At 37.8% G+C, this 23,699-nt stretch overlaps 1 protein-coding gene across 1 annotated transcript in view; it reads left to right on the forward strand.

Annotated features, from left to right (window-relative positions):
• DYRK1A (dual specificity tyrosine phosphorylation regulated kinase 1A) overlaps window positions 1–23,699 on the forward strand; it is an 86,296-nt gene that overhangs the window by 45,608 nt on the left and 16,989 nt on the right. Inside the window, exon 3 of the mRNA XM_075518588.1 lies at window positions 17,025–17,227. Coding sequence (XP_075374703.1) covers window positions 17,025–17,227 — 203 coding nt within the window. The remainder of the gene's footprint in view (window positions 1–17,024; window positions 17,228–23,699) is intronic.

The following is a 23,699-nucleotide window of genomic DNA, read 5'->3' on the forward strand; positions in this document are numbered from 1 at the left end:
TGTTGTTGTTTTGTTTCATTTTGCTTTTTAATTTTTCTGGTTTTAAATTTTTGCTACTTGAGAGAAATGAATGCAATTTACAGTGAGCCCTGCTTTGGGATTGTATTGTTGTTTGGATTAATGAAACCTGGCATCACTGTCTTTTGGTGGTTGCTAGTTGCAAGTACGTATTCAACCACACTTAAATTTTTTTCTCATTGAAAGCTAGTACTTCAAAATGAGACAAATCAAAAGAAGTAATTGAACTTAAAAGTGTGTATACTAAATACAGAAATTATTACAAAGGCAGGAAATTAGTCTTTCAAGTAAGTGCTTTGGAATTGTGAGGTTTCACTGTACTTGTGAAAGCTTGGTTTTATTTTTGATTTTAGTTGGAGTTCTCTGTGATTAGCAGTAGCTAGATATGGAAATGTTATAACTTTTTACTGGGAAATGATTTGTTGTTTAATGACTTAAGTCTGAATGCAGTTTGTCGGGAAGTAAGGACTGGCTTGAGAAGGCTATTGTAAAATGCTGGTGTCAGAATATCAGTTATCAAATTGTTGAGAACACAGCAGAAACATAATTTATTTACAATTTACAGCTTGTGGATATTTTATAGAAGAAAATAGTTCTGGTGCTTGCAGTCTACTTTGAAGTTAGGAAAAAATCTTTTTGAATGTTATTATTTTTATGAACTACAATACGGATTAATAAGGACAGCATGCCTAGGAGTTTCTAAGTATTCTGTTTTTTAGAAACTATATCAGAATTTCTGTTTTTAATAGAGTATAAAAACAGTGTACTGTCTCCAAATGCGACATAACTGCTCTGTTAGTTGCCAAAACTGAGTAGGTACTATAAAATTCTGTTGGAGTGAAATTAACTGTTTTAAAATCATATATAAAATGGGCCATTGAAGGCATTCCCTGGAATCATTATACCAGCAGATTCCCCATAATTGAGGTGTAATTTATAATGGTAGATATTTTTTGTTGTTCAATTTGTCACTTAAAAAGCCTTCTATCTGTGTATCTAAGTCTAGAAAAGGCTTCTGTTTGACATGAATTAAGTATATGATATGTTAATTTTTTGCCAGCATAGCAATCCCAAATAGAGCGTTGTATAGCCAATTTGAAATTAGTAAAGCAAAAAGAGTTGCAATATCAATAGGGCTATGCATTATCCAAATCCTGGAAGTGGAAGGAGGGAACATAGCAGAAATTCTGAAAAGACATGCTTGCCTATGTACCAAGTCATTGCATTTTTACAGTTGGTTTTATTTTAAAATTTTCAGCACTGTATCAGATGAAATCTACCTTTATGGTAAATGTCAGAATACAAGTTGGATTGACGAAACATAGTGAAATAGTTTGAAGATACATGTGATTATTTAATTGTGGTGTAGAGTTAGAAAGATTTTGCATCAATTCATAATACTGTATTTATTCAAACTATGAAAGTACTTTCAGATTCTCCCCCTCTCTCCTAAAAGCTGTTTCTTTGGTCAGGTATTGAATAATTTATATCATGTGAGACTATTGCACATGATGTATTCATCCCTTGTTTAGCTCTTACATTAATGGTTTGGCATGCTAGCTGTACATTGATATGGTAGATGCCTTCCATTTTTTCTGTACCAACTGTTTAAATATATCTTGTGCCTCAGTAACTACAAATGGGAAATGACTTGAATTATTCTATTTCCCTTGATGGTTTTTACGTGTAGGAAAAGATTCCTTTTTTAATATATATGTATTTGTACAATGGATTAAAGGAGAGCTTTAAAAATGATTCAGATATTTATGCTAACCTTGTATTATGTTCAGCTGGAAGTGCATGTGGAGTCTGAAAAGTGAAGTTTAGACATTAGGCTAGCTGTTAGCCACAGGTATTGATTAGGTACAAAATATTTGGTGTTTTTCACCTCTTGTATGGATCGTATGGTTTGATGTGTTGCCATGTAGCAGGTAATTTATATTCAGTCTTTAATTAGTTTTGCACTGTAAACTGAAAATTGGGAGTAATGTTATTTATACTCCCTTCAGAGGTGGGGAAAAGAGAAGGCACTGCACCGATACAAGAAACTCTTACTTAACTGCTGATAAAAGTATTACTTTGAGGAGGACAGTTGAGCAGACTAGGAGAAGGATTAGTGCTGCAAAGTACCGGCCCAGGCCGGATTGCTTGGAAAATCTTGTAAGCCTATGGTCAGATAACACTCTGCTGCTGCTTACTGCTGTTGCTGCTGCACTGTTACAGGGTTTGCTAAATGAGCATAAATCAAAAAGCAGTAATGCAGTTTAAAAAGCTAACATGAGATAAAGAATAGATGGAATTGATTTTTGTAAGTGCCAGAGGGTTGGTGCACATACTAAGATAATTGTATGTATTTTAGGACATATAAGGGAATGTTTTAGTAGTATTACTATTGATAAAGTTTCCAAAATGAAGTTGTTAAATTTTCTAAATGAAGAAGCCAGTAAAACTTTAATTTCTGTAAACATCAGGCTGTGGAGCTGACGTTTTGGGCACTTCTAAAAGCAGATTCTGTGATTCAGATTTGAAAAGTTTTGAGTGTCACAGAGATTGGTAAAGAAAGACAGAGCCTCTCTCTCTCCTCTTTAGCAGTGACCCAGGTTAGTGGCTGGCAGAAAGTCATAGTCCTGCTTTAGCTGATCGGCGGGCAGAATAGCGTCACCATCCTTTGAGGGCTTGAGACACGGAGGCTGCTACTGGTGCCGTTGCTTTATATCCTGTACCCGGTGTGTACCTGGACAGGAGCTGTTGGTTGCCAGTGTCGGGCACCTTCCACAAACACTCAAGAGCAAGAAACACACAAACACCAATTTCCCAGGTGAGTGAATTGCAGTAGCACCCTCACACCACCGTCGGGCTGTGGAAAGTGAAGTAAAACATGCACAGGATCACTTGCGGCCGCCGCGGTGTAGAGGGAAGCCGTGCAGCTGCGTTCTGCTTTAGAAGAGAGAGGCAGTTGCTTCCAGAGTAAGTCTGTCAGTCTTCGCATTTAGAGACTTCATTTGAAGGGGGCTGAGCGATGCCCGTTTCCAAAACACACATCCGTGTGCGTAGGAAGGGAACCTCCTGAGGAGCGTTGGAAGCGGTGATGGTCGGTAGCTGCTGTACTCTCCTATGTATTCACACTGTCACAGGCAGAGACACTTAATGGCAAATATTCTTTCAGATATGCTTAACTTTTGAAATCGGTGGGGAAAAAATGGCTTATTTGTCGTAGGATACTTCAGTTTCTTATGTTTAGTCTTTACTGGTGGTTCAGTTTGGTCAAATGAACTGAAACTCATTTACCTAAAATGTGTCAGTGGGATAAAGGAGGAAGGAGGTTCTTTCTTTAGTCTTTTTCCTCTGCCTTACAAACAAACAAACAAACAGAAATTTAGTACCTGTGAAAAAGGGGGCGATATTCTAAGTAGCACGTCCTGTCTGCTACATACAGTTTTCTAAGGTGATCTAACTAAGCCAGTGAAAGGGAGCTTTCCTGCTCTTGGCTGTTGTGTAAAACCCTCTGAAGAATTTTAGCAGAGAGAGCTCAGACTTGAGAGCGTTTGAATACGATCTTCTTGGGCTATTTTAACATCTCAGCCCTTCAAAATGCATTCTTCAGGCCGTCCCGGAGCAGGGCTATTTTGCGGGAAGGGAAGTTTAAATCCTAATGCGGCGCTTAGCTGTAATCCCCGTGTATCATTACTGCATTGCCCTGCCCTTGCTGTGGGGGTGAAATGTAGAACATGAGTCTAATCCGCGGTAGATGGAGCTAATTTTGCTTTAAACTTGAAAGCGTTAACACCAACTTGAAAATGTGACAAAGCTCAATTGCATTTCTTGTTTATTGCTTGTTTTCCGATTGGACAATAGGCAGCAGCTCTACCCTGGCAACTGAGGGCTGCGATTTGCATAGCCCGCTTCGATTGGCCACTTGGATGACGAACTCGCCCAATCAGGCGGCGGCGTTTTAGTGGTAGGCTATGCTAATTACCCGCTGTTGCTGGGGTTCGGGGTGGTTTCCGCGCGCCGTTCTGCTGCATTGTGTTGCCTGGTGAGCGGCGTTGATAAATGAGCAGTTAATGATCTGCAGCAGCGCCCGCGTACTGCGGGCAGGCACAGATTTCGGAAGAGAAGCGAAAGGAGGGTTTAATTGCTGTTCAGTCTCGCCCTCTCTCTGTATTGCCCGTGTGATTGTGTGTGTGTGTGTGTGTGTGTGCGCGCCTGTACCTGTGTGCGTGTATGTGTACTAAAAACTGTGCGTGTCTATATACACCACGTTAATGGAAGAAAAATCTTCACTGGAATAGCTCGAAACCAGGAAGGAGTGCTGTGTAGATGGTAGAGGACTGTTCTTGCTCTTTCCCCACTTAATTTTTCTTCTTTTTTTTTTAAAAAATTCAAGTGCCTTGTGCGGAAGTAACCAGATTTATGCAGAAAGCATGGCTATGGAACGTTAATAAAATCAGCTTTAATATCAGTACTTCCTAAAATGCAGTAACCTCTGTATCTGAGTTAAGTATCTGTAGCTGGTATGAATATAGAATAACCTATTTCTAGAACACACACTTGCCTTTTAAAAATGGTGTATTCACATGTCTCCCCCCCCCCCAAAAAAAAAAAAAAAAAACAACCCAACCCCAAACAAAACAAAAAACCCACACCAAAACCCAAACCCCACCTCAGCTGTAACAGTTGAGTCTGGATTTTTTTTTCTGTGCTATGTATCGTTCCTGCCTAAGAATATTGGGAAGTCTGATCTTAAAATATTTTTGTTGCTTAAATCTGCATCTGTTTCTTTTTTTGCTGCTTTCCAAACCTGCTTTTTCTCCTGTTCAATCATGGATTAGTTTACCTTCCTCAATCCTCTTCCCCAGTCCCTCCCTCTGTCTTCCTTAGCTGTCCAAATTGTGGGCTTTCTTTGCATAACTACTCACATCCTTTCTGTCCAACTCAGTAAAACTGACTGTAAGGTTAATGAATTATTTAACTCTGTAAATCCATCTACATAGGTTCCGTGTTCTCCCCCCCTCTACCTCCCTTTCCCCTTAGCATAGGTATCTATATACATCTGAGGTTTGATACTACCTAGCATTCACCAGTAAGGGTGGAAATTACTTTCATTGGCGTATTTTTGACCAGGTATAATGCTGGTGTCAGCAGATTTGGAATCCTTTGACTTCAGTTGGAATTGGAATTTTGGTAAAAGTGGTTCCATTTGACAACTATTTTTTGTGAAAAATTTTTTTCAAAACATCTGTGCACACACTATTTTTTACATTTTTATACATTTTGATTAATTGGTACTTTAATACCAAGGGAACAGACAGCATTTTCATGATTTAATGCTCATACTTAGGACTAAACAAGTTTTGTTTTTTCAACTAAACATTGGAGCTCATTAGTTCAGATGAGTGATAGTCTGCAGCCATTTACAAGTTGCACTCATTGTGAAGACCAAAGCTTACTGCTAAAAAGCAGGCTATGATTAAATCTGATTTTTACTTTGGTGGAATTTTAATTTTTCTGACTGTTTTGTAAACCTTTCAGAAAAGTGGCAGGAGAGGTAAATCTAATTGCTCTTGAATAAAGCAAACATTTCCTTTTAATAGGGAAACTTGGTGATTTTTAGTGCAGAAGCTAAAAACTGAGATAAAATACAAATTGTGTGTACTTGAAGTGGAGTTTACTTGAAGCCTTCTGAAGCCCTCTGAAATGTAGAGATTCTTTTATAGCATGTTTAATGGAACGACTTTCATAAAATGATGTTAATTTAAACTTTATGTCACTGAATTTCTGTTGTCTATAGTATGAGATTAGCATGACTTACATTTTTTTCCTTTACGCTTTTTTACTTACTGAATTTGACAGAACTTTCTGGATAAACGATGTTTTCTATTTGTATTTGTGTTTTTCACAGGTTGCACTGGGAACTGAAGAACAGGTCTGGGCCTTTCACCTAGATTAAATATGCTTACATAGGTGGAATTAAATAGTTGTTTTTAAACCTTTGCTTGGAATAATATTCACATTTCATTCTTTGTTTCTATTTTAAGAGCTGTTATGAACTTTCACTGTGGTCATAAAAAAAGGAGATCTCAATTTTCCCCTGTATTTATATTCTCTCTTTTTAAATGGCAGTCTTTCCATTAAAATGGAAAACGTATAAACCGCGTAACCTTAGAATAATTGCATAAAATAATAAATTAAAAATAAGTTTGTAGGGGGAGAGAAAAAAGAAGTACCAGAACCCTAGTTTTGGCACATTTTCACCAGGATTGGTGTCCTCTGAAAAATGAGTGGTTTATTCTTTCGAATATTTTAATAAAATGTTATTTTCTTTCAGTTTTAAAGCAAATGTTAGTCCTCCTCTTTAAATATGGTTTATTAAATATTCAATAATTAAGTATTGATTGCTCAGCTAGTCAGTTTCACTTATTCATTTGGCATAATATAAATACCATGTTGGGCTGAATCATCAGCCAAACTACTTGAATTTGACCAGTGTTTCTCAAGCAACAGGTTTATGATGAAGAGTTGGACAGGCTTACAGTGTGGTAGGAAAACTTCTGAAGAATATTAAATGTGTATTAGAAAAAGAGAAAACCTTCAATAATAAATATGTTGGTGTGTGTACAGTTGCACAGTTGAGAGTGTTTGTTTCTTCTTCTCTAAATACTAGAATATCCTCTCTTGGAGGATCACATGAAGGCAGTGTGTCAAAAGGGAGCTTAAAAAAAAAAAATACACCAGTCATCCAAAAGCAGAATAAACAAAGTTGCTGATGTGAAGCCTCTCATTCATTTCTTCATGTCAGTATTATTGCCTCTTTGCAGGAGGGCAGCCTTAATTTTTGTTACTATTCAGCAGAGGCTATCAGATGAAAAAGGCAAGTTCACAACAAACAAAAGGAGGTGGTGCTTAATGCGGCCTGTGAGTAAGCTGTGGAGTCTTTTGCCATGTGATCTTCTGGATGCTGAAAGCTGAAATGCAAAAAGTGGTTCAGAAAGTCCATGGAAGAAAAGGATGCATGATATATATGTATATATCCACATTAATCACAAAGACTCTGCTTCATGTAATTCCTGGACTGGAGACTAGATGAACATGCCAGGCACCTACTGCTGTATGCTTGCCCTGTTCTCTTCCAAGATGACTGCTGTTGGCCACTTCCAGAGACAGGACGCTGATTTGAATGGATCTTTGGTTTGATATATGAGTAACTCCTACGTTAGTGTCCTGTTGCTTGAAAGAACTATGTTACTTTTCAGTCCTTAGTCCAACATGAATAAAGTACCCCTTCTTGTTTGGTTTTGTTTGCAAGCAGAAATGAACATCCATTTCAGACCTCTCTCATTTGGTTTACTTTTCCCAAATTCTTGAAACCTAACCTGTGAAGCTGCTTCTCTGTGGAGCTCTGTAAAACAGAGATTTACCCACTAGTATGTGTTCCTTGTCTTTGTAAAGTCTTTCAAATTCTATATATATAAAATTAGAAATTTAAAATCATGGAACCCTTTTGTGTTTAACCTGTGTCTCCCTGTTTTTCTGCAGAACAGGATAAAATCCAGTCTTGTAAGAATACTGCAGAAAGAAATTGTTGTTTGTGAATTACATGGATACAAAATGGGTGACTACTTTATAGAATATGTAGGCAGACAGTAATAATTTTATTTGGAGCACAATCTGAGGACTGTCAAGGGATATTATGTTAAATACAATGAAAATAAAAAGATCTATTGTATGGCAACCTATTCAGTGAGTGCTACTTCCATTCTGTCCCTTAAAATAAACAGGGTATTCATGTAACTAAATAGTATCATAACTTATTTACATAGAGGCACTAAATTAAAACTGTGGAAGTATTCTGGTGTTTCCTAACTTCTGTGCACAGTACTCTCCAATTTTAATGTTCTTTGAGTCCACTGTGTACCTAGGTGGAGGCTTCTGGTCTATGTGAAGGCCCGTACATACGTTCAGTTCTCACTGTTTACTTGTGGGGTTGTAGGTTTTTTTTCAGGTGTGCTCTTAGGCAGCTTGCTTCTCAAGAATAGAAATGTGAAAACAGAGTTCTCATAGAGCTTAAGATTTTCACTTTGAAAGTTAGAGTAGTTGTGTTTCCTGCAGGTTTTAGCTGAGAATTTTGGCAATCTTGGGCTTCATTTATTAAAAACGTAGTTTCACTTTCACAAAATTTTCATAGTTCTGAGATTCTCCAGAGTATACTCAAATTAATATTTATACGTTAATGAAATACAGTTTTATGTAGTGTTGCCAGTGGATTAAATAATAAGTTGCTCATGAGTTTTAGAAATTTCCTTCTCTTATTGAGGGAGGATTATAGTGAGCTGTGGCATTTAGTCCTTCTGGTACCAGATTTTTGAAGTGGCTAGCAAGAGATACATATCACAGTCTCTCCCTGTCACAGGTCTTAGGCACTGTATTTCTACAGTAGAGGGAACTAGTGTCCCCTGAGTACAGGCCTTACTGCACAAAAGCAGTAAAGCACGTGCATACAAATCCTGTCCAAAGTCCACCTCCTGCTGCAGCTCACCCAGGGAAGAGGGTAGCCAAGACGGGCACAACAGTGTCAGAACAGTTAATGAAGCCTACTCTTGGCCTGTCTTTTCTCCAGGTTTCTTGCTCTGTCTCTGCCATATGACTAGACACGTGACAGGCAGGTCGTGGCAAAGGTCTGCAAACTGTTGGGAAAGGCAGCACCCAGAAGTAATTTTATGTCACCTCCTAAGCACTTCGTCTTCTCTGCAGCTCTGTCCATTAGGAAGGAGCACAAGCAGGAGGATTCTGTGGGCTGGGTGTATTGGCCTAGTGAACAGGACTTGAGAGGGTGGTTGTTGCTAAGTTTAGGGCTTAATTTTGCTTTGAGAGAAAGTAGAAGTACGCATTTCTGTACAGGGAAGTTGACTGAATAGTTATTGTAGAATAGCTTCTGAAGTAGCCATTCTTAATAATGTAATTTCTCCACAATAATATGGTTCCTCCAGAGGAGGAACTAGTGTGGGATATTTATAACATAGTTGTTTGTTCTACAGTAGCTGCTGCAGGTAATTTCCCTTTGTTCCCTGGGTTCTCTCAGCTTTCCTCACTCCAGAGCTAGCTGAGTGAAGTCCATGTACCTTCACATTCTCATGCAGTCATTTTAAATGCAGTGCATGAGGACAATAGGCAAAGCAGTGTTTCAGTAGAGCAGTAGTTCACTTAGAGTTCAGGTTGGCATTTGCTTATTGCTTAAAAGGTGATTGTTCTAAACTCTCAAATCCCAAGTGCTTGACATTTATTATGCTTAGGCAGAACTTGGATAGGTCTAACTTGTCTTAAATGTGGGTTTATTTGAACAGAGAGCTCTCAAGGTACAAGTGTTTGTCTCTATTGCTAATTGCTCACTGTCTGTTTTAGGATGTGCTAATACAGTGCAGAGGTGGTTGGGTATTAAAGCAATGCAGAGATCAATTGTCTCACTTCCAGATTTGTTTCTTAGAGGTATATTCAACATAGTAGCACGTATCATAATGCTCATTGGTACTGAGAACTTTTCCAAGCATGGATTTTGAAAAACAAGGTTGACTAGAACTCTGCAAAATGATTAACTTTGGGGGGGGGGGGGGGGAAGTGGATCTTGTGTGAAGCAAGAGGGCTGTACAGTTCCCCAACTAATACAGGATTTTCTTTGAGGGGACACTTGGCTGTTTCCACATTCAGTAATTTGAATACAGAAAAAAAAAATTAACAAGAAGGTGGATACCTTCATCTGTGGCAGCATAGCAGGGATTGGAAATAAAAAGATTTGAAGTCTGAAGCAGTCATATGCAGTACTAAGAACTACCATACTTGGTCTGTGGTGTAGGCCCACAAGCTCTTGGACACTCCGAGTGTGGAAATGAGAATACCCATTGTGGTGAATGATACAATTCACACTTTTATTCTCTGGTCGTGTTTTCTGGCAGGTTCTCATTCAGCTGTGAACATATCACTGAGACGGATCACCTCTGCACATTGCTGAATGACCCAAATAGTAGATAGCAGGGATAGAATAGGGAAAGGGAGGATGGGGCAGGAGGGAGAGGAGGTGAAAGGAAGCTCAAAACTTTTAGGGTCAAAGCAATGATCTTTATAGGGGAAAATGTTGAAGAACAGGAAGAAAAGTCCTAGCAATGCCAAGAGAATGAAAGAAGATGAGTTGTGCAGAGGAGAAAGTTTCATACTTCAAAATTAGATGACCCCACAGTCCAGGATAAACCCCCAAGGAGTATTGCCACTGATTCCAATTTAGTTCTGCATTATTTCTGCCAGTTAAATGGTATTGTGCCATATTTTACTGGTCTTTAATTTATGGATCTGGTAAGAAATTCTGCCCCTTCTTTGAGCTGAGTTGAATAAAGAAGTGGGAAAACGGGGACAGTGACATTATTAGGAAACAGCCAAAGCATTCTGCGGAAGTGGTAATCACTGCCTGGAAGCCAGATACAGAGGACTTAGGTACAGAAGGGGCTATGAAGTTGTTACAATTTTAAAAGGAATCAGTTACCCAGATAGCACGTTAGTGGCAAGTTCTCAAACATGGGGAATGACTACATTTGAACTTTTAAAAGTATGAAATAGAATGCTGGTGTGACTTTCACTGTTTTTACCTGCTTTATCTTGCACAACAGTCAATAGACAGTGAAGTATTTTTAAGGCTGTTGCAAAGGTTATGTTATCAAGTAGAGAACTCTGTCTCCTGGTGTGATGAAATCAAGATCAGCTGCTGCACTGGAAGATGCTTTTGTCAGTCTTGAAGGCAAGCTTGTGTAACTCAGGGTCAGAAGTGTTACAGTGGTCTTTTTTTGGTTTTAATTTTTAATTGTGAGGTAAGTAGGTATGAAGAAATATTAAGGAAATGTCACTTCTTTTAATGTTCTAATGATTTTAATGTCTGAGTTTGTCTCCTTTTTTTATCCTTGACTATGAGTATACCTAAATAGAATACTTTGGTAGAACTGTGACAGAGGGACAAAGAGAGATACATATGTTGAGAAGCAGAGTATCTATTTAATGAGTTGGGTGACAGAAATGCAAAGAAACTTCTAATTGCCATGGGGACTTTCAGATGCAGTCCCACATGACAGAGGAGCTGATCTAACAACTCTTTGATTCAAAGAGAGAAATCCTGTCACTTACTTTGTGCTGATGTTTGTGGCACAGAATCACAGAACTGTTGAGGCTGGAAGGCACCTCTGGAGGTCAGCTGGTCCAACCTCCCCCTGCTCAAGCAGGGCTGCTTAGAGCCGGTTGCCCAGGACCGTGCCGAGTTGGGTTTTGAGTATCTCCCAGGACATGTTATCCACAGCTTCTCTGGGCAAGCTGTGTCAGTTGCTCAGTCAGTGACTGCGGGAAAGGCTGTAGCATGGCTTCCAATTTGATTAGACATCAGTCAGTCTTGTCCAGAGAATACACTTTACAATGGCCCAGCCGTAGGAAAAACTTCATGTGAAATTTTAGTATTCTTAGATACCAAATTTAAATGACCACAATACACACAGTTTTTCAGAAACAGTGATCCACTCTTTGGGTGGCACACTGTCACCTGCAACTCTTTAGAGTCAATTGGTGCATATTTGTGCCTCGTTTTATGGTGAAAGGAGAAGGCCAGCAATGTGTTGCACCACTTGGTTACCTTATGATACTTTTTTTGGGAGGAGGTAATGTTTAAATGAGTTATGTAGACTGATGTCAAAATGGCAATAACAATCTAAAATGGATGAGGTAGGAAACTGAATTTTGAAACTGCATTGAGTTTTTAAAAACCTATGCAAAATTGTACCAAAAATTTTTCTCTATTGAACCAACTGTAGTTCATTTATAGACCGTTCAATAATGACCATCTCAAGTATTTTTCTACTTTGAGTTAATAATTTCTTTGATACTTGGAAGAGTCATTTAAAACAAACCTATTTTGAATGAGAGAAGTATTTCCCATCCTCACCAGATAAAGAAATACATTCTTGAACATATGCTCTTCCACTGTGTTAAGATGATGCTTTAAAGAAATAAACCCTACCTTCTTCCATATGATAGGGCAATAAACTTTTGCAGTATCTGTATTTTCAGATAGTTCTGACTTATGAACCTCTTTTGAGGTTATAATTTAAGTTTTCTCTATCATCACATTTATACTATTGGTCCCCTTTTGAACATTTTCTTCTGGTGATAGTTACAGTGGTTTGTTTGTACAATAGTGTAGCATTTTATTAATGCTCACTTCTTCCTCACTTGTTACTTTCCAGAGACAGTGAATTTACAAAAGTCAAGAAGTTACTTTTGTTATCATTTATCTTTTGCTTATATTATGGTGTATGGAACGTCACTAATGAAATAGTGTTCTGAACAGCTTCACTTGAAAAGAGCTGTTGCATTCATGACAGTAGGAGGAAAGGGACATACACTCTCAGGGCTGAAATAAGGGATGCCTTCTGTAGCTGGACCTTCTTTATGGCACGTTCTGATCTAATCTCATCACAGACAAATGTTTGTTGTAAACTGTAAAAACGTAAACTGTGAACATACATAAAACTGTGAATTTTTATGCTGTTCCCTGAACTAACACGTTAGGTAGGGCCCATTTGTAAGATAATTCTACCCACTCCCAGTTTGTAATCTCTTCCCTTAATGTAGTTCATGCATAGAGATCTTGGTGTACTTTTTGTTTTCTGTCACTTTGTTTCCTTCCCAAGGTGCTTCACAACATGTAATCATTTGAATTTACTGTGGTTAGAAAGGAAGATTGATGATTGACTAGACCTTGTTCCTTAGATATTTCTATCCTGTAAAAGTTACAGATGTGGTGTGGTAACGAGCTCCTGTGGATTTTAGTACTGCTGTGGTGGTCAGTAGATCACTTACTTTTTTGAATGTCTAGAGCTCTCCAAATGAACTTCAGCCACCAGGGGTTTTGTGAACCTCAATTAATGGATGTACACAAATGTTCCTATTTCTATAGCTGACTGACTCCTCAGCCTAAAACTAAAGGAGGTCAAGATTGCTATTCTAGCCAATTATTCTTTCTCCCTTCATTTCTTCCTAACATGTCATTAGGTGTTTCTTGGCTCATAGTAGTAAGTTATGAGTGTTCTCTTGGGATTAGGTGTACTGGGGTAGGATTACAGGTATCATGGAACAAAGTCTGAAATGTGGCAAGGGGGCAGGTATTTCATCAGGGACCATATCCTTAACATTACTTGTTTTTGTTGATAGCTAAGACTTCTTTCAGCAAGAGAAGTCTGTGAACTTGTGTGTTTCCATTTCAGTGACAGTAAGAAATCGTAAAGATGAAAATTACGTAGTTACTGATCTTTTAGAGCCTGTAGTTACAGTTCTTCAACTTTTGACCCAGGTAGTTCTAGCTTATTGCTAACATGGTTAAGGGTTGATACCACCATCTTCACAGAGACTATTAAAATGCCTTTCTATTTGGTATAAGAACATGTGGCATGAGCTAGCCAATTTCCATCCGTCTACTTGTAACAGACTTCAGGTCATGAGACCCTAGTCAGGCTCTTGTGTTTAATAATGTGCCTTTTTCTGAGATTCAGTACTGCTCCGTGAAATCAGTTTACGTTTCTACCAAAGAACAATGGTTTATAAAAAGCTTCTTACTGGATACAATTTTTATTCATTTATGTTAACATCATAGGTTGTGTATGACTTACCTCCAAGCAAATAGGTAAATGCTTGTTAATCACAAACATTGACTCTTCAAAAAAATTTTAAATTGAACAAATAAAGTAAGTTACTTGTCAAACTGTAGTTCTTAGAGAAACTTCCTTTGTGATTCTGCAGTCCAGTCTCCTTGTTATAATTATGAAGCTCTCTTTTCTGGGGCTTTACTGTTGACTTAACTGAGTTGGTCCAACTGACAGCCATCAGTTTGGAAGACCAGGAAAGCTACAGCCTCATTGTCCTGTTAGTGGACTCAGGAGAGAAAGGGTGTGCAAGCGTCAAAAGTTTAAAGCTGAAGTGAAACATCAGTATTATGACTGTTCTTTTGTGGGATAATTATACTTCTAATCCTTTTCTACTTTTCTTCTTTTTTTAAAAAAGGGAGTGCAGTGCAGTGTTCAGTTTATCCTCAGATTTGTTGTGATCTTTTGAGTGAGTATCAGAAGATATTACAAAGTCATGTAAATGAGGACTCCATATTACCGGGATTTTTGTGTGTATATATGTGAGCTTTCTGCTTTTTTAGGGACACGTGCAAGTGCAGAAAGTTTTTAAAGAAAATTTGTTTTTATTAAGTTATCTAATTTGCTAGGTATTTAGTATGCGATTGGGAAACTGTGGCCTGGGGTAAAAAGGTACAAGAAATAAAACTTTTAAAGTAATTGGCTCTACAATTTAGAATTAATGGCAGTTTTTGACTATCTGATTTAAATATTGTTTTCACTTTTAATTCAGTCACCATGATGTTGCTAAGTGAGATTATTTTTTTTTCAGGTTAAGCAGAAAATCAGCAGAAATTAAGAGCAGAAAGTAGACATACCAAATAATGTCTTACATGTGTTCACCCATTGTTACAGGAGTGTACAGTATATCTTGAAAAGTAAATGTATGCTAAATTTACCAAGTTATATAGGTAGAAGATTAACTCTGATTCTCTAGTAAAAATGGAGCTTAGAAATTAAGAAAAAACAGTAGTGAGGAAAAAAATATTTATATTCAGTTTTTACATGATCTAAGTGACAGATGCATTAATATATAAAGGAACCATGATATTTTGAGAGAGATCAGCTGATGCATTAGAATCTTTGCACATATTTTGCCCCTGTATTTAAATGTGAACTTGTGACGTTCATAATACATAATTTTAAATTTAAAAAAGAAGGTGACAATCTATTGCCTGATTCATAGGTGAACATAAGATGTTACTTGGAATGAAAACAGGAAAACATGCAGGTATTTCAAAAAGTTTACACTCAGATATTTAACTAATATTTTCACTGTATCTTTAAATGTTGGAGGACAGTTCCACTTTCAGAGCTTACTAGGATCTGTATTTGTGTTAAAAATCACAAAGCAGGTTTTAACGGACGTTTTACAGAAGAGTTAGAGTAATTTTCTGTGCAGTGTTAAGTTGACTTAGCTTATAATGGGTTTAGGTCAGGAATTTCTTTATTTTATTTCCATTTGTAAGGTCATCTTGATACTTTACCATGTTACCAGAGGCACCGTAATGCACACAAAAAAAGTTTTCATATATCACAGTTATTTCGTGAAGGTTTGGGGTTTTTTTGGTTTTTTGTTTTTATTTTTTTTAAAGTAAAATGCTTGAAGATTTAATGAAACATTGTGAAAATATGTGAGTGCTTGTGGGCGACCAGTTCATTTTCTGGAGCAGTTTGTTCTGTTAGTCTTTTAGTAGTACAGAATTGTAACACTGGAGAAAAAGACTAGTGTTCTGTCGGTGGGTATTTAACTGCACAATTTTACTTCACCCCTTTTAAAGAAACAGTGATTATACTATATATAGGCTTTCTTATTTATACCTGTTTGAATATTATTTTGACTTTTTTATTGAATATATTTTTCTAAAATGATCTTAATGTAAAATGGTGTTTGATTTTATCCCATGCGGTTCTTCTACTGCCCTGATAGGTGCTGAGTCAATGATGCAGTATCATTTTCAATATTTTATTTTTTATTAACCTAGAATTGGTGATGAATTGAGCAGTCAGTTATTTTTAAGAAAGTCAAATTGATGGGAAGTGTTCATCCGCTGTTTTCTACTGATTGGATTTTCTTGCAAGGTTTTGATTGTAAAGGAAATGGGGATTTCCCTTGCTGGCTAAGGTGCTTGATTATTTCATATCTTGCTTCTAAATTTAATCTTTATCAATAATTGTGCTTCCAGATTTCAGCTTCTGATTCCACATGTATTCCTTCAGTGGCAATGTTGGCTTCAGTGTGCCTGGCTGCTTGTCCCATCCTGCTCTGTCTCTTATGTTGTGCCAACATGGCATTCATTTAGAGAATTTTCCTCCTCTGGCATAGTCAGCAAAAAGCAAAAGGATGGATGTTAAATGTGGAACATGCTAAACTTTCATTAGCAAACAAAGAAAACCAAATTGTACTTTAATTTGTCCTCCACTGTTAGAGGACAGTGAAGATACAAGTAGAATATGAACCAATTAAATGCCGTCTGATGGATGTCTGAAACAAGTTGAGAGGTGTGGGATCTGTCCTGGTTAGAGGCAGATTCTCTGCCTGTGGAATTTGGCATTTTTCATGATGTTATGGAATCTAGTACTTTGGCCATACGCTTTGCCATTCTTCTGCAACTTGACACCAAGTCTTTTGTTTGTCTCTTGCTTTGTAGTTGCTTTGCAGTTGCTTCTTGCAGTCTGATTTCACCTTCCCAAAAAGGAATTAATTCAAGTTACAGTGCTTGCTACCTATAGCTTGATGAAACTCAGCAGTAGGAGTCAGGAAGCTGAGTTGAAGTACAGTATGTGTTGGAAGAAGGACGGAAGTTAAAAACGTAGGCTAGTGAGCCTAAGCAGTTTGTAGGAAGGCATAAACATTGAGGCCAGGGAAGATGAGCTGCTGAGGCTGGACACTAGCTTTTCTTTTGGTACAGTCAGTTAAGAAGGTTGCTGTGAGCAACCTTGAAAGGCAGAACTTGTGTGTTTTTCTGGCTTTCATGGAATCAATACACAAAATTCGTATGTTTTAAAATAACCCCTGTCAAATTCCTATTACACATAGGTGAGGATGTTAGAAAAGGGATGTTAAGGATAAATAGGAATAAACGATTAATGAACAGTTTGTCACAATGACATGGGAGGAAGCACTTCAGCTAAGTCATCTTTACATCAGGATGATTTCTGAGTTCATTGTGTATGAAAAGTCTTGTGTATATTAAAACAGTGAAACTATTAGTGTTTATAAGCTCTGTAAGGTAGGAGACGGAGGCTAACAGGTAAATATTTTCAAGCCATTAACTGCATTAAAAACTTACATTGTCTTTGCAGGAGGAGAGACTTCAGCATGCAAACCTTCATCTGTTCGGCTTGCACCATCGTTTTCATTCCATGCTGCTGGCCTTCAGATGGCTGGACAGATGTCCCATTCACATCAGCAGTACAGTGATCGTCGGCAGCAGAACATAAATGACCAACAGGTTTCTGCCTTATATGCTGACCAGATTCAGCAACCTGTAACATTAACAAGCCAGGTAAGTGATAACAAAAAGGTCATTTTAGATGTAATAAGTCTTTCTCTAAATATATTATACACCCATAAATTACAGGATCAGGGTATATGTTTTTGCAGGTTGGTTTTTTTTTCTTTTCTTTTCTTTTTTTTTTAAACTAATTAACTCCTGACTCTTCAAGGATAGGTGGATGAATAAGTTTTTGGAAGTTGTTTTTAAACATCTGGTACATATTTATTGTGATTATTCTACTTCTGACATTTTTTGAGATGAGAGGGGTGAAAGATTGTCCAAGTGGAGAGTTGGAAAGAGAGTTTAATAATAGCTTTTTTTTTTTTTAGGGCTGTTTGATGTTAGAATGTCATTGCTTTGTTACTTGTTCTAATGGGCAGTGTTTTAATGCAGAGTCACTAGTTAGTTATTTGGAATAGCGAGGTTTGCACAAAAGACATTTTATTAAGGAAGATACGCCTTTTTTTTTTTTTTTTTAAAAAGCAAAATCTAAAGCTATGCTACCATTGGGGTTTTACTACTAGTAATTTACTACTTGCTATTGCAAGGAGGTAAAACGAACACAGGGATTATGATGATTATGAATGCTTTTGGGCTGTCAAGATGAGTGTTTCTTCCTTACTGCTTTTGAGTTGCTAGAACTGCTGAAGTAGCTTCCTAACTAATAGTGCTAGGTTGGTAGCCAAAAGAGCTGGTATTGCTCTGTGTGTAAGGATAATTCTGTTGCTTTCTTAAAAATGTCATAGCCCAGTTGTGGAGACATGATCACAGATAGGTTTCAAAGCTTAAAATCCAGAAGTCTGTAAGTCAGAGCTTCAAAATTTGGTGCAGGCTGATCAGGCACGTTCCTCTTAAAGAGGATCGAGAGTGAAGTCTTTTGCTGCTATCAGATTCAGGTCTGTTCTTGGGTTCAAGATGGCTTTGGTAGAAAAATCTACAGTACGATCAAGAGATGTTCTGTTGGTATTACTCCGTAGGAACACACATGCAGAAAGAGGGAAGGATTAGAGAGGATGAGAATGGCCAAACTAAGTGCCAGGATATCTGATACTAGGATTTGGAGATCTGTAATGACTAGGGCTCTGTGAAGAATGGCAAAGTGAATGGAGCTGGCAAAGGATGTTTTTACTTCCATGAGAGCTGCTCAGTAGGAAGAGTAAATCTGCTCATATATAATAGTCTTTAGCTTGAGAAATCTACAAAGGTATCTTATGTGACTTTTTTTGGGTTGAAGGTCCCCCCAAACCTCCACAATATTACTGAATCAGTCTGCCAATTAAGAAAAGTTGCTGTGTTCCTTAAACCTCTCAAGGTACTTATCTAAGCATTACAATCTGGCATCACATTTGTGACCTTTAGTGTACCTTAGTGCTTAGTTGTTCATGTTTTCAAACCAAAAAGCAAAATCAAGGAACTTTAGGATGTATCACCATCTGTTGCTGTTTGTGGTCACAATGGCTTTAAAATGGTAGCTGAATAATAAAAAGCTGAAGAATAGTTTTCAGAGAAGAGCAAAGAATTGTTGACCAAAGAATGCAGCCCACTGAGATGAGGATGTAAACATAGGGAAAAAGCTGTGGTTGGCTCCGGGAAGTTATCCGTATGAAGAAATAATCAGCTGGCCACCTTGATAATGGCAATCAAGCTGTCTTTGCACCACTAATACTATTTTATAGAATCAATGTTTTTATTTTTCGAGTTCTATCTTGTTTTTTCTGCATTGTAGCTTGTGTCTCCCAATTTTACTGTAATTGTGTTGTTGAAGTCTTCATAGTCCTCTGCCTAAGCAGCTCAGAATTGTTACTCCTTTATCCTTTGTGAGCTGCTTTCAGCACCCTTGACAGTGATGGCAGCTTTCTGAAGTCTTCTGACTACTTGCCTTTCGTGACTCTTTCCTCCTTTGAGTTCTTGTGCTTCTCCCATCTATAAGTGCCATAAAGAGTTCTCCTCAGCACATTCCAGGTTGTTATGGAGGTTCTATATGAGCCTCTGTTGGGGGGTCTCAATGGCTTTTTGCCTTGCACTGCACTTCTGGTTAATCTTATCTGCAAAACCAAATCCAGCTAACATCTTTATGCTGATGAGTCAGATCATCTGCTCTAGACAGTCTCTCTGTGCAAAAAAATTTTCTTGTTCTTTCTCTTTCAATAGCCCTTTTGTCAGCTGTAGTTCATCTTGATTAAAACGTAAATCTAACTCTTTTTTTCTTCTTATAAAAGCCATGACACTCTATTGTTGAAGGCTTTGTGCTGTCTTGCGTTTCTCCATTGCTGTGGACTACCATCTTTCCTTTTGCTCTGGATGTAAGCTGCATACCGTCTACGTTTTCATGTCTAAATGATACATACATCTTACAGATTCTTTCCTTACGACGGTTCTACAGGAATCCTTTTTATTCAAAGTATTGCCTTGAATATGCTGCAACTTGTTTCTCTCTGTCCTTGATAAAAGCAGTTCTGTCCTGTATATGTCAATTCTGAAAAACTCTTGCAGAGATAATTCTCTGAACCGTCCTTGTGTGGTTGTTTCATTCCTCTTTTGGAATCCCACCACTAGTTCTTTCTGTTGTTGTGTGCTTGTCTGTTATTAAAGCTTGTAACACCAGACTAACCTTTTAGTAATGGCAAATGCTCTTCAGTCACAGAAAGTGACATACTTCTATGTTTTCAAGTACGTATCGTTAAGAAGATCATGTTTTTAACTCAGGCAGCAAAAAGGATAGGCTGAATGTCTGTTTCTTTTTTAGAAGGCTTGATAGATTGATCGAATAGCCATAAAAAATAGGAGGAAGAGAAAGGTGACTTTCGGCAGGTAGTGTAAAAGGGTAGATCCTTTTAATGCAATGTCTTGCACCCAGTCAAACAGACGAGAAGTTACGTGTCTGAGCTTCAGCTTCCCAGAATTCCCTAATGCAACAGTAGTCGTGAGCAGCCTAGACCATTGGGTCAGCTTTGGTGCCACCGGTTTCAGCAGCCTACAAGTAGCCCATCTGGGTGCAAGCGTCCAACAGCTGATTAACAGCGAGTTGCCAGCCCCTTTGCTCCAGAGGGTGCCCCCATTACCTTGTGGATTCAGTAGCCAGATGGGTCAATGAAGCGGGACTCTCCCAAGGCTGGCGGTGATTGTGCTGGGACCACCAAGCACAATTCTTTCCCGAGCTCCAGCCACCATCTGCTGGCCAGAGTGCCGCACTGCATGGCCAGCCTTACTGCCAGGCGGAGCTCTGCCTAGGCTCCCTGAAATATTCCATCGTTTCAGTAGACTCGCTTCTGCTAAATAATTTGTGGAACAGCTTAGCATATCTTTGAGTGAATCTTTCGTTGACAGAATCGAGAATACCAGTGCTTACAAAGGTTACTTTCTTGATTGCTGCGTTCGCTGAACTTTGTAAACATAGTATTCTGTCCAAATCCAGACAAAATTGAGTTGCTTGAAAATAAAACCCAGGATGAAGTCTCAGCTTTTGGGATGCTGAAGTTTTATAGAAATAATAGATAGTAAGTACTTCCTCTCTGAAAGTAAATTTCTTCAGGCTGCAGCAAGATACATAAGGATACTGCTTGTCAGTTGCTAAGAGTAGCTGTTAAGTTTTAGCATGTAGAACAGCAGCATTTTCTGTAAACAATGTAATTTTGGTAAACAGCAAAGGTGATCTGCCTTATTACGTTTTTTCAGGTTATTTTTGTGTCTTTCTTTTTACTGAGGACTGACTCCTTTTTTGGAGGAGCACTGTCTTGTTCAAGTTCCTGTAATGATTTTCATTCATAACCAAATAATGGGGAAGTTAGGCCTTGAATGTTAATTTATTGTTTTTATTCCTGCTCTGTCCTGCTTGTTTTTTGATTTGTAATGGCTTGCAGACCATATTCTGGTATTTTATGAATCATTTGCAGTTGCAGATTAAAGGTTAGGAAACAGTAATGACAATTTATATTTAAGTTATATAAATTATGTGTATTTATATTATACGTTACCCTTAAAATATTATTTACATAATCTTCTCTTGCACCTATTGCTTTATGGCTATGGTGGCCAAAATTTACTCATCTCATCATTCGCAAGGAACAAATAACAGGAAGATAGTTCAAAGCCAACCACATTGCTTTGTTTTTCACTTATTTATGAGGTTTTAAATTACAGCTAAAAACTTCCAGCTCTGTCCTTTTTTATTTTTTTTTTCTTCAGTAGTTAGGCTTAAGGCTTTTGTTTCCCGAAAACTGCTGGATTGTAAAGGTTTACTTTAAATCTGTGATTCACCAAGTACCAGGCCTGCTGGCAGGATGGGGTCCTGCTCTTGGTTGTATGGTCTTACCTCTCTGATGAGTGCCAGAACCAGCTTCGGGAAGGCAGCAAGAGCATGTGGCCTAGAGTCAATAGAAAAGATGAGATCTGTGGGACCTTTCTCCTTTAGCAGTAACAAACAGCAATATCTCTTTGTCCAGTTTCAACCGGTTGCATCTTGAGAGTTCAACGTAGCCTGATGTGAATATAAGATAAGAGCTTAAAAGTTTTCACGACTTCAAACAAGCATTTCTTTGTGCTGTGCTAATGTTTATCTTCATCATGGATACTCAGATTGCCTGAAACTTTTTTCAGTTAAGTACAAAAGACTGGAAAATTGATTTACCTGATAAAGAAGTTGAGGTGAGGTTCCTGGGCAGATTTTGGTAACAAATTCCAACAGTTCGGCTTTCACGAAGCGCCTGAAATTCAAAGGTCAGGCTGACTGCTAAACATCTTCCTCTCTATATGTGTCTAAGATCACTTACCACCTGCAAAATTCTAGGTTTTACTGACCAGATGTTGGCCAGAGATTTTATTGATTGCAACTAGATCATTGCAAAGTTAATGTGTTCTAGCAGGCAGTAGCAAATCCTTAGTTCAGTTACTTCAGCTACCTAATCAGCAACATTATTATTAGTGATGGTCAGACTTCACCAGACTCTGTCATGAATGTGAGTATGCAATTCATTTCAGTAAAAGCATTTCTTTCACTTTCCATCTATCTTGGGACATTTTTTAGAAAAATATGTTTATGTTCCAGCAACAAGAATTTCGAGTGGGGTTTTTCATTCCCTTTCTCTTGCTCCCCCTGCTCCCCACTGCTGTTTTTTAAAATGGTTGGGCTGAATCAGGCAGGATAAAATCTTGGCAGATGACCCCTCTTTCCTTGCTGGTTTTATTTATTTAATTAACTTTAAACTTACTGTTTCTTACTATTACTTTTATTCAGCAACCTTATTTATTTGGGGAAGGAAGCCAGAATAGGAGGGAAATACTCACAGAACACAAGTCAATTATTAAAGTAATAGGACTGAAATTCTCTCCCTACCTGCATACAGTTCTGGCTCCGAGTACAGTCAGTTTGAAGAATAGTCTTGGATTTCTCTTGTTTTGTTCTCTGGCACATAGGGTTTTTTTTCTCTTTGGTAATTTTTCTAAAAATCTGAAGTTTGCTGTATATTATGGGGAAGTGTTATTGTGGCTTTTGGTTACAGCAGTTAAACATCTGTTTTGTTGACCCTCTGGAAACACCATCTATTATGTGGCTGCCCACCACGATATGGGATTAACGTTGACTTCCTGTCCTTTATTACTGTGATGCAAGAAGGGTTTTGAATAACAAGTGGCGTAGGAGATGAGACTGGTCCATTCAGTTCTTTAATATAGGAGTCTATTAAATAGGTCATCACAATTGGAATTCTTGCTAAAAGTTACCCTTATAATATAAAATGTTCATTATTTATTCTGTTTGTAAAATGGAACATATACGCAAGCAGAATTTACATTTTTTTTCTTTCTTTTTTTTAAATGAATGTGGATGGTGATGGATCTTTCTTTTTTTAAAAACATCTGAATTAAAGCATTCCATTAACAGAATATATATATCTGCTCAGAATTTCCCGTAATCAAAATAAAATGCATTTAGTAAGGAAAAAAACAGTGCCATCTGTTTTTTTGATAACAAAGCATATGTCCAAAGAGAGAGAAATACATTGTCTCTTCTTTCATTCATTAAACCTCAAAGACTATGCTAGTTAAAATAACATACCTGCATTAAAAGTCATAGTTTCCTTAAAACGTGGTTTGTCTCAAATGTGTCAAGTACACATATGTGGGGCTCTTGGTTGCCTTTTTTTGTGTTTATTTGATTCTTCTTTGTTTAGACTAGTTACAGGTTGCTTCTCAGCACTGTGCCATGTGTGTTTAGTTAATAGATAAGAAAATAAAATTTCAGTTCCTTACTTGCAATTTTCATCATGGTACCATCCCAGGTGGCTGTACTGTTTTCATTGAAGCGTAAGTGTGGACCAGTCAGAATGTGATGGGTATTTACTGACATATATAATTGTAATGAAAGTAGTTTCTTGTCTCTCAGTCTTGAAATACAAGTATCTCTTTTGATTTGTGTTCTATCTTTAGGAAGATCTGAGGTTGCAGTGTTGCTGTCTGGCCACCAGATAGAGACTGAAGCTTGTGC

The sequence above is a fragment of the Mycteria americana genome, chromosome 1 (assembly GCF_035582795.1).
Source record: "Mycteria americana isolate JAX WOST 10 ecotype Jacksonville Zoo and Gardens chromosome 1, USCA_MyAme_1.0, whole genome shotgun sequence".
Taxonomy (NCBI): domain Eukaryota; kingdom Metazoa; phylum Chordata; class Aves; order Ciconiiformes; family Ciconiidae; genus Mycteria; species Mycteria americana.